Source organism: Equus asinus, chromosome 20 (assembly GCF_041296235.1).
Source record: "Equus asinus isolate D_3611 breed Donkey chromosome 20, EquAss-T2T_v2, whole genome shotgun sequence".
Classification (NCBI taxonomy): Eukaryota; Metazoa; Chordata; class Mammalia; order Perissodactyla; family Equidae; genus Equus; species Equus asinus.
Window position 1 is genome coordinate 40,228,069 of NC_091809.1, and position 11,752 is coordinate 40,239,820.

Genomic DNA, 11,752 nt, shown 5'->3' on the forward strand with positions numbered 1-11,752 from the left:
CTTAATCTTTATTTCTGTCTCTTGTTTTCCAGTACAGTTTCCATTATTTTTCTTCACTTATATTTCTAACTCCCTTTACATTTTGGGGGTTTATGTGGAGGATTTCTCAGTTTTCTCTCTTTTTTAATGAATTGTGCCTCTACTCTGATTTTTTGTTTAGTGGTTATCTTGAAGTTTGTATAAAAGTTATCATAGATTACATAGTCCATTTTCTGATAGTCTCTTATCTCTATTAGCCTAGGTAGGTTTCATCCCTTTATGCTTCCCTTCTGAGTCATTGTTCTTACAAATTATTATGTTTTCTGTTGTGAGTTTCTAAGTTGAAGTGTTTATAGTTGCATTTTATGCTTTCCTTCCTTTTATCTTTCAAGTTATAAGTAAGTATCTACTTCCAGCAAAAGAGAGCTGCAGTTTTCTGATATTTTTCTGTCTGTTTACCTCCTTGCTCAAAGCTTTGTAGACCTTTGCCTTTTGTTTCAGGTGTAAGGACATCCTTAATAATTTCTTGCAGGAGAATTCTAGTGGTGATGAACTCTCTCAGTTTTCATTTTCTGGGAAAGCTTTTATATCTCCATCATATCTTAAGGAAAGTTTCACTGGATAGATTATTTTTGGCTAAAAGTTTTTGTCTTTCAGCATTTTAAAAATATCATTCCATTCTCTCATAGCCTTTAAGGTTTCTGCTGAAAAATCTGCTGAAAGTCTGATAGACATTCCTTATTATTTTTTCTTTGTCATTGACTTTTGCCAGTTTTGCTATTATATGCCTTGGAGAAGGTCTTTTAGCATTGATGTAACTAGGAGTTCTGTTGGCTTCATATATTTGTAAGTCTGGTTTCTTCAGCAGGTTTGGGAAATTCTCAGCTATTATTTCTTTGAACAAGCTCTCTGCTCCTCCATCCTTCTCGTCTTCCTTTGGAATACCTATAATCCTTACATTGTTTTTCCTGAGTGATTTGGGTATTTCTTAAAGAATTACTTCATTTTTAAAAAATCTTTTTCTAAATCTTCTGCAACATCAGCTGTACTTTTTAAGGATTCCAGATTATTTTTTATTTCATTCATTCTTTTCTTCAGATTCAGAGTTTCTTCTTTTTTTATACTTTTAATCTCATTCCTTCTTCTCATTAATTTTATTCCTGAGCTCATTGAACTGTCTTTCTGAGCTTTCTTTCAACTCACTGAGTTTCTTTATGGCAGCTGTTTTGAATTTTCTGTCATTTAGATTGTAAATTTCTGTGACTTCAGGGTTAGTTTATGGAGAATTATAATTCTTCTTCTGGCCTGAATTGTTGCTGTCATTTTTTATGGTGCTGGATGAACTAATCTCTTGCCAGGTCATTTTTGGTAGTATCAGGTCACAGCATCTACCTGCTACTGCTTGGGGGAAGCAGGATATGTGTTTCTGATCCCGCAATGTGTGCGGAAACTTGTGGGGTACTATATGTGCTTGCACCAGCTAGGAAAGCATTCAACTGAGTGCATAGATCTGATGCTACTTCTCCATAAGTTTTTGCAGGCCATTGTGCTTGGTAGGAGGAGCTTCCTCACAGGGTTAAAGACCGGGCCACTCCTCGGGACCCCAGTGGCACTGTGGGCTTTCCCATCAGATGGGAAATCAATCATGTGGAGGTTCAGGGCCACCACCACCTGCTGCCACATTCATGCTGAGATTCACTTCCACCTTCGTGGCTGCAGTGGTACTATAGACATTTGTGCCAGCCAGGAAATCATTTGCCCAGGCACATAGATACACCACTGCTTCTTCTTACAGATGATGCGTCATTGCTCTTTGTGAGCAGAGCTTCCTCATGGGCTCAGGATCTGAGCCACTCCTTGCAGACCACAGCAGCACTGTGGGCTCTCCCACAGGATGGGAAAGTGATCACATGGAGACTCAGGGCTGCCACCACCTGTTCCCGGAGTCATTCTAAGGCACTCTCCCACCCTGAGGGCCTGAGCAGTACTATGGATGTTCTTGTCAGCCAGGACAGTGGTCACGCATGTGCACAGTACTGTCAGGGGACAGGGGAGTGCACACCTATCTCCACTACCTCCTATGAGAAGTCCATCCACCTTCAGATGTATAGCTGTATAGGTCTCTCATGTGTTCTGTTGTGCTGTGTGGTATCCTCTGTTGATCAACAAAGGTCCTTTTTGTTGTAGTTTGAAGGGGATAGCTCACTCCACCATTTTGCTGATGTCACTCTACTTATTGACATTTTATTAATTGTCTTCTGTCTTTTTTTGTAGTTCTTCTTTGTTCTTTTCTTCTTCTTTTTCTTTTTTCCCTTATGGGTTAATGACTTTCTTCAGTGTTATGTTTAGATTCCTTTCGTATTTTCTTATGTGTGTTGACTCTAAGTTTTTAATTTGTGGTCACTGTGAGGTTCACATACATTATCCTATGCATATAATAGTCCTTTAATTTTATTGGAAATTAAATTTGAATACAATACAAAAGTCTACATTTTTATCTCCAATCATGTTTTATGCTTTTGATGTTACTTTTTAGAGCTTCTTATTTTATGTATCCTTTAAATAGTTATTAAAGTTTTAGCTAATTACACCACTTTTGTTTTGCAAGCTTCTTAGTTTTATAAGTGATGATCCATTATCTTTACTATATTTTTACCTTTTCCAGTGAGATTTTTACTTTTGTGTATTTTCTTGATATTTATTACTCCATGTTTTTCAGCTTAAAGAATTACCTTTAATATTTCTTGTAAGGCCATTTTAGTAGTAATGAACTCCTTTAGTTATACTTGTCTGAAAAACCCTCTCTCTCCTCCAAATCTGAATGATAAATTTACCAGATAGAGTATTCTTGGTTGAAACTGTTCTCCTTTCAGCACTTTGAATGTGTCATGCCATTGTCTTCTGGTCAGCAAAGTTCTTGCTGAGAAATCTGCTGATAGCCTTATGGTGGTTCCCTTATATGTAGCAGTTTGTTTTTCACTTCTGTTTTTGAGATTCTCTCTTTATCTTTAACTTTTGGCATTTTAATTATAATCTGTCCTGGTGTGGATCTCTTTGGGTTCATTCTCTCTGGAACTCTATGATCCTCCTGAAACTGAATGCCTGCTTCCTTTCCTGTGCTAAGGAAGTTTTCACAATTATTTTTTCATATAAGTTTTCTCTCTCTTTTCTCTTGAGCCCTATAATTTAAATGTCATTTGCATAATGTTGTCACAAAGATCCTTTAAGTTACCTTCATTTAAAAAAAATTCTTTATTCTGTTTACTGCTCTGTCTGTGTGAGGTCTGTTGCTTTATCTTCAAGATTACTGATATATTTTTCTACCTCATCCACTGCTATTAAATCTTTCTATGGTATTTTTCAGTTCAGTTATTGTATTCAGCTCTGTAACTTCTGCTTTGTATCTTCTTATTTTTTATATCTTTTTGTTGACATTTACATTGTGTTCATCCATTCTCCAGATTTTGGAGATAATTTTTATGACCACTATTTTGAATTCTTTATTAGTTAGATTACTTATCTCTGTATCATTAAGACCTTTTTCTCAAGTTTTGTCTTGTTCTTTGATTTCAAATGTATTTCCTTGTTTCTTCATTTTGCTTGTCTCTCTGTTTTTTTCCATGCATTAGTGAAACTTCTGCCTTTATGAGTTTTGAAGGATTGGCCTTGTGATGTGATTATTCCTCTCATTCAACATTATTCTAACTTGTGGTTGTCTTTCAAATCTTTGTGGTTGTCTAGACCATCAGATTTATTCTTGATATGTCCTTATTGTTGAGGTTGTGCCAAGACCTGTCACTGTTCCAAGGGGAGGAATCTCATTTAGCACCTAGTTTCAGGCTGATTTGCAGCCAGATGCTCAGGCAGTAGCTTTTAAAGTAGAAATATATTTGCAGCTCTGTGGAGCCACAATCATTATCCTTGCTGGCCCCCAGACCAGGAGATCTAGAGATGTCCCCTGGTTGACAGTTGCAGAAATTGTGGCTACAGATGATACATTTGCTCCTTTGTGGGAAGTCACATCCAGATGTACTGTGTCCAAGGGGGTATGCCATGATAGTGTCTCCCTATTTACCTTCCCTTGGAGTGTCTCCTTAGCCTCTAGGTGTGTAGGAAACATGATGCCTATAGCCCAAGCTGAAGCTCCAGGCTAAATGGGTATGCTTTTTTAACAGGAAAACTGGGGTTGTATTTCAGTTTGCTCTCTGCTCTTTGCCCTAGGAGTGGTGGCCTGACAAGAACTCTTTCCAATTATTGCAGTCCTGCAGAAGGCAGGCATGACTTCCCTCTTGACACCAGGGTCAGGTGATCAAGATGTTTCCAGTGGGGATTACACATGCCTGTTGGCTTTAGCTAGGTGGCTGGAGTAGGGTGGGAACACTCTCTGGCGTTAGGAGGCAGTATAAAAATGTCTTGATTTTATGTACCCATGGGCTTCAGCAACACAGCAGGAGAGTGCCATGTTTGGGCACATGCTCTGGGCTTTAGGCTGTAAGTGGGAGAATGCTGTGGCTGGTAGTGGTTGCCGGCTCCACCCAGAGGCCTGGGTAGTGTTGCAACTAATGTGCTTGCAGACTTGATTTAGGGAGCAGGAGAACTCTGCCAGCATTTCCACTTACTTGCCACAGACAGTGAGTGAGGGAGAGCTGCAACAATGTAGGTTCTTTAGTTCCAGCAAGGCTGTGGGATAGTGCCCTGACTCCTTGGCCCTGCCTGTCTTAGCAAGGCAGTAAATGTTGCCATGTTAAATCTTGCCCACTTGTGCTAGCAGGTTGGGTAAAGAGAGTAATAATAATGATATCCACCAGCTCCTCCTTTCTGGAGAGCATTTCAACCATCCCCCACCCATCCAGCTGGTGCTTATATACCAACCTTCAAAGAAGATTTATTACTCGTTATTCTCAAACTATTCCAAAAGATTGAGGAAGATGGCAATATTCCTAAGACATTCCAAAAGGCTGACATCACCTTGATACCAAAGCCAGATAAGGACAACGCAAAGAAGGAAAATTACAGGCCAATATCACTGATGAACATAGATGAAAAATCCTCAACAAAATATTGACAAACAAAATACAGCAATACATTAAAAAGATCATACACCATGATCAAGTGGGATTTATACCAGGGACACAAGGATGGTTCTACATCCACAAATCAATCAATGTTATACACCACATTAACAAAATGAGGGAAAAAAAAACCCTTGAAAATCTCCATAGATGCAGAGAAAGCATTTGACAAGATCCAACATCCATTCACAATAAAAACTCTCAATAAAATGGGTATAGAAGGAAAGTCCCTCAACATGATAAAGGCCATATATGACAAACCCACAGCCAACATCATACTCAATGGGGAAAATCTGAAAACCATCCCTCTGAGAACAGGAACAAGACAAGGGTGCCAACTCTCATCACTCTTATTCAGCATAGTAGTAGAGGTTTTGGCCGGAGCAATTAGGCAAGAAAAGGAAATAAAAAGAATCCAAATAGGCAATGAAGAAGTAAAACTCTCGCTGTTTGCAAATGACTTCATTTTCTATATACAAAACCCTAAAGAATCCATCAGGACACTATTAGAAGTAATCAACAACTACAGCAAAGTTGCAGGGTACAAAGTCAACTTACAATAATCAATAGCATTTCTATACTCAAATAATAAACTAACAGAATAAGAGCTCAACAATACACTTCCATTTAAAATCGTAACAAAAAGAATAAAATATCTAGGAGTAAATTTAACAAATGAGGTGAAAGACCTATACAAAGAAAACTATAAGACAATACTGAAAGAAATCAATAATTACATAAAGAAATGGAAAGATATTCCATGCACATGGATTAGAAGAATAATCATAGTTAAAATATCCATACTATCTAAAGCAATCTACAGATTCAATGCAATCCCAATCAGAATCCCAATGACATGCCTCACAGAAATAGAACAAAGAATCTTAAAATTCATCTGGGGCAACAAAAGATCTCAAATAGCCAAAGCAAGACTGAAAAGAAAGAGCAAAGCTGGTGGCATTGCAATCCCCGACTTCAAAATATATTACAAAGCTATAGTAATCTAAACAGCATGGTACTGGTATAAGAACAGACACACAGATCAATGGAACAGAATTGAAAGCCCAGATATAAAACCACACATCTATGGACAGCTAATCTTTGACAAAGAAGCCAACAACATACACTGGAGTAAGAAAATCCTCTCAATTAAATGATGTTGGGGAAACTAGACAGCCACATGCAATGGAATGAAAGTAGACCATTATCTTTCCCCACACACAAAAATAGACTCAAAATGGATCAAAGACTTGAAGGTAAGACCTGGAAACATAAAACTTCTGGAAGAGAATACAGCCAGTACACACATTGATATCAGACTTAAAAGGATCTTTTTGAATACCATGTCTACTCAGGAAAGGGAAGCAAAAGAAAAAATTTAAAAGTGGGACTTCACCAGACTAAGGGGTTTCTTGAAGCCAAAGCAAACCAAGATCATGAACATGAAAAAACAATCCACCAACTGGGATAAAATATTTGCAAATCATATATCTGATAAGGGGTTAATCTCCATAATATATAAAGAGCTCACACAAATGAACTACAAAAAAACAACAAGTCAATCAAAAAGTGGGCAGAAGACATGAACAGAAATTTTTCCAAAGAAGACATACAGATGGCCAATAGGCACATGAAAAGGTCACAGGTCAGCATCTCCAACTATAAATTTTCAGTTTGTGTTTCTCCAACTTCAAGGTAGCACACATCTTCACCTTTTGCAGTCCCCTGTGTGGTTCTGATTGCTGTACTATGAAGGTTTGTCCTTGATTTAGATATGCCAGGTACCAAATAACATAGAGACAAATACCCTCCAAGGGCTTCCAATTCTCACGGAACAAGCACTTAAGAAAAGAAGGAACTACAGTTGACATTTCCTGGTTGTCTAACTTGATTGTTCGAGAGGGATTCTTCACCAATCCTGAATTATAAATTAGTGATACAGATTTGCTCACAGGATCACCTGATGATTTTTTTCTTTTTTGCTAGGGAAGATTAGCCCTGAGGTAAAATCCTTGCCAATCTTCCTTCACTTTATATGTGGGTTGCCGACACAGCATGGCTGATGAGTGGTGTAGGTCTGTACCTGGCATGCAAAACCATGAAGCCAGGCCATGGAAGTGGAGCTTGCTGAACTTAACTACTACTCCATGGATCCAGCCCCCAAGGATTTGGGGTTTTTTTAATGCATATTCGGGTCCAGCAAATGTGATTGGGGTTTGAGAGATTGAAATTCTGCATTCCTTACAAGCCACTAGCCAGTGTTAGTGATCACAGCCTACACTGTGAATACCAGGTTTTAGAGAGCCATGGTGCATTCTGACACGTTGTTTTATCATTATTAAGGCTAGACATTTTGAAATAGTGAATTAAATCTTTTGTTTCCTTGTATAAAATTATGTCTAATTTATTTTATGTATGAATAGGTAATACATTTCCCTGATTGAAGAGTTAATTCTATCCATAATTGGATTTTGTAATTTGGGGGTAAGAATTTGGAATATTAACGTATCTTTGCCCTTTTGAGGTCTTCATTATATATAATTCTACTTGCTAAATTTTATATTTAAAGAAATACTTTATTACTAGGCACCTATGTTTCATATTTCTTCTTCTTATATGTTTTCATGTTTTTTCCAAAACAGGAATAATTAGAAGCATTCTTAAATTTCTTTGAATAAAGTATTTTGAACATCTCACATCAGGGGAACTCAAAAAATATGGTTAAATTTATCAGATTCAATTGTCTTGAAAGCAGTTTAGACTTGGGTTACACGAGTTTATCTCAATTTTGGATGCACATTTAAAGTCATCAAGGGAGGTTTTTTTTTTTTTATCTTGATATGCAGGTTGCATCCTGTATCAATTAAATCAAAATCCTAGGGGTCTAAAGTTAGATATCAATATTTTTTCGAGGTTTTCAATCTTTAATATACATCAGAATAACCTAGAGATCTTATTCAACTCTCTTCCTCACTTCTTTTACTCAGCACACTGAAGTAACAGTCTCATAATCTGCTCATCTGTATGGTGGTATTTCAGACACATAGTATTCTGTTATACACATCATAGAATCCTGAAACTCCTGCGTTTCCATAGATAAAATAAGCATTTTGATGCATGGGAATGGGGAAAATATAAATAAATATATATATAATATTTATATATATTTAATTAAATTATTTAATTCATTTAATTATTAATTAAATTGTATATATTTAAATAGATGTATAATATATTTATATATACTTATATATAAATATATATATATACACACACATACACATACATAGAGAGAGAGAAAGAGAGAGAGAGAGAAACAGCGTTTGAATTTTACTGAGTATTCTGTAACTCAATAGTTTTGCTATGAATTATTACCTAGAGGTATTGAGTTTCATCTTTGGAATTTTACTATCATTCATCCTTATATTTTATAATCAAAGCTAGAAATTTACTCATGCTTTCTTGTACTTTCAACCTACTTCTATTTAGCCATCTCTTAACAATCCACTTTTTCACAAATCCCTTGACAGTCTCCTTCATTTCTAGCTTCACTATCACTGACATGAAATATCTCACTTAGAATACTAAAATGGCCGCTCATTTGTCTTGGATTCAGCCTTATTCTCTTTCCATCTATCTTACACACCAACTTAGGTGTGATATTACTAACATGCAAAACTAACTGTGTCGTTTCCCCGTATAAGAAAATTTTACTGGTTCCCTTCAGTAAAATAAGGAGTGATATTTTACAGAGACCCAGATGCAATTTATGAAGTGCCTTCTGTCTACTTTTCTACCCTTGTGGCTTGATCATATTACATTAAATATGACATGAGTTTCTGGATATGCACAAGCTGTTCTTCTTTCTTGATGTGACCATTTCCTTTCACTTAGCCTATGTTTTCCATACGGGCTCAAGCCCTGGTAATACAATGGTCTACCCACCAGGACTCTTTTTGTTTGTCTTCTGTTAGTCCATTTGTGTCTGTTAGACAGAACACAGGACTGAAAACAATGCCTAAGACCAAAGTTGTAATTGTAGCCATTTTCCTTTCCCTTACACAACTGGTGAAAATTAAATCAAATAATAAATTTGGGGGCTCTTTGAGAATGAATGTCTAGCATCAATGAATGAATGCGTAATGGAGTACAAGGGTGGTAAAGATATCCTATATATTTTTGTTCTATATTTGGAAACTATAGCCAAACATTGAAACGTTATATCAGGTGAATAACACAGAACACTAGCCAAAGAATATTCTTCTGGCATAATAATTATGATGGTTTGAAGTGGGAGGAGACAGAAGAGAACTGAGTATTTAGATCATCATGTGAACTCATATCTACAAGAGGTTAAATGCTCAGAAGCAGAAAAGCAGTAACATGAGAGGAGAGATGTTTTAAAGAAAAATTTACGTGAAATGATAACTATTTCTAAATTACTAAATGAAAGAGCATAAACTGCATAGAAGTAAAACAACTTAGCAAGATATTTGGCTTTCACGAGTAGTTGCTTCATAAATAACTACAGCGTTATTGGTATAACAATAAGACAATGTTGTTTGGTCTGCATTTACACAAATTGTTGCTATTAAGTATAATAATTTGCATTCTATAACCAGTCACCCTCTTTACTCTTTTATTCTTTGATCAGAACTAGATTGAAAGATTTTGATTATATTTATTACTCAAATGAAATGGAAGTGAAAATAGCATTGAAGATATTAAGAGGAAAGCAGCACAATCATACAGGGAACTGGGAATGCTTACTATGTAGAAGGGAATTCTCAGGGAGGTCTTAGACCTACCCACAAGTTCCTGGGGCCAAAGTACCACTTTGAATAAAATTGTGGGTCCTGGAGCCAAACTTTCTAGGCTGATCATTTACTATGTTTGGAAACTTGGGCATTTAGTCAAGCAAAGTAGGCTATAATCCCTTTATCTTTCAAACGGAAATAATACCAGGGCTTGTCTTGAGGGAATACTGTAAATATTAAGTAAAATTATATATTTAAAATACTAGGCACAATTTTTAAAATTTTATAATATCTCAATAATATATGTTAACATTATTATCTTCATCACCACCATAATTTGTCTTGTTGTGTTTGTATTGTTATTAAAAATGAAACTAGGGCTGCTTTAATGCTCAAAAGACTTTGATTTTATTTTTTGTATTTCTCCATACATGATGACTGTATTACAGGTTCAAAGGAAACAGGCTGAAGGGGAACTTGGGCATGTGTTATATGGGAAAGCGTCACAAGACCCAAAGAGTTTAATAAGAAACCTAATGCATTACATATCTCGACAAACCAAAGGCCTGTTTCTGATATGACATGATGACATTGATTCCTTCATGAACATGGACGTTGATTCATTCAGGAATATTTTTTACTCTCCATAATTTTTTGAGAATAAATTTGACATCCTTATTCCTCAGACTGTAAATCAGGGGGTTCAGCATGGGCACGATGATGGAATAAAACACAGAGGACACTTTCCCTTGGTCCATAGAGCTCACAGATGATGGCTGCAGGTACATGAATGCTGCAGATCCAAAGAAAACAGCAACAACTGAGATGTGGGAACTGCAAGTGCTGAAAGCTTTGTATCTGCCCTCAGTGGAGCGAATGCAAAGGATGCTGGAGAGAATGAATATGTAGGAGGCAAGGATGGTTAAGGCAGGAGTCAGAATATTAAATGCACTCAAGATGAGAACCAACAATTCATTGATGTAGATGCTGGAACAGGATAGCTCCAAGAGTGGAAAGAGATCACAGAAATAATGGTTAACCACATTGGTCTGGCAGAAAAAGAGTCTCAACATAAAGCCTGTATGGATTGTAGATCCAATGATGCTCAAAATATAAACTCCCACTGTGAGGCAGAAACAGATGTGATAAGACATGATGACATTATAAAGCAAGGGGTTACAGATGGCAATGTAGCGGTCATAAGCCATTGCAGCCAACATATGACCCTCTGCAATAGCAAAAATGATGAAGAAATAGAGCTGTGTCATGCATTCAGTGTAGGAAATGATGTTCTTCTCTGTCACAAAGTTCAACAGCATTTTGGGGGTAATGACAGAGGACTGACAGAGATCAATGAAGGACAAGTTGCTGAGGAAATAGTACATGGGGGAGTGCAGGTGAGAACTGAGCCCTATCAGTACGATCATGCCCAGGTTCCCCACCACTGTGACCGCATAGATTCCTAGGAAGAGGAGGAAGAGGGGCATCTGGAGTTCTGGCTGTTCTGTTAGCCCAGCGAGGATGAACTCAGTCACTGCGGAATGATTTCCAGGGTCCATTATCCTCTCAGCAGGTTCTAGGTTAAAAAAAATAAATGTACTCATGAGTGTCTGTGCATTCGAGTGTATGCAGCTGTGTATATGTGTGTATGTGTGATGAGGAGAATATTTCCGTGGAGATTATCCCTCTTATCAGAGGAGATTCATAATTCAGGGATCTCCTTAGTCTCTCCTGATGTTCTAGTACTATGATTCTGTTTGAAATAGATAACAAATTATAATCTTCAAGGAGCTTATAATTAAGATATTTCTTAAATTTTTAGGAGACAGCATCAATTCCTGGATTTTTAAAGTCAGTCAAAAAGAACACCACTACTGTTATTTCTGAGGACTGTTTTGTTTCCTCCCATATTGTATGAGTACATATTAAAGTGATGAATGTCAA

The 11,752-nt window shown here is 36.8% G+C and overlaps 1 protein-coding gene across 1 annotated transcript; it reads right to left on the reverse strand.

Annotated features, from left to right (window-relative positions):
• Positions 1 to 10,428: 10,428 nt before the first annotated feature.
• Positions 10,429 to 11,367, reverse strand: LOC106835981 (putative olfactory receptor 8G2). The gene has a single exon (XM_070491492.1). It carries the CDS (start codon positions 11,365 to 11,367, stop codon positions 10,429 to 10,431), a length of 939 nt encoding a protein of 312 aa, XP_070347593.1.
• Positions 11,368 to 11,752: the final 385 nt, after the last annotated feature.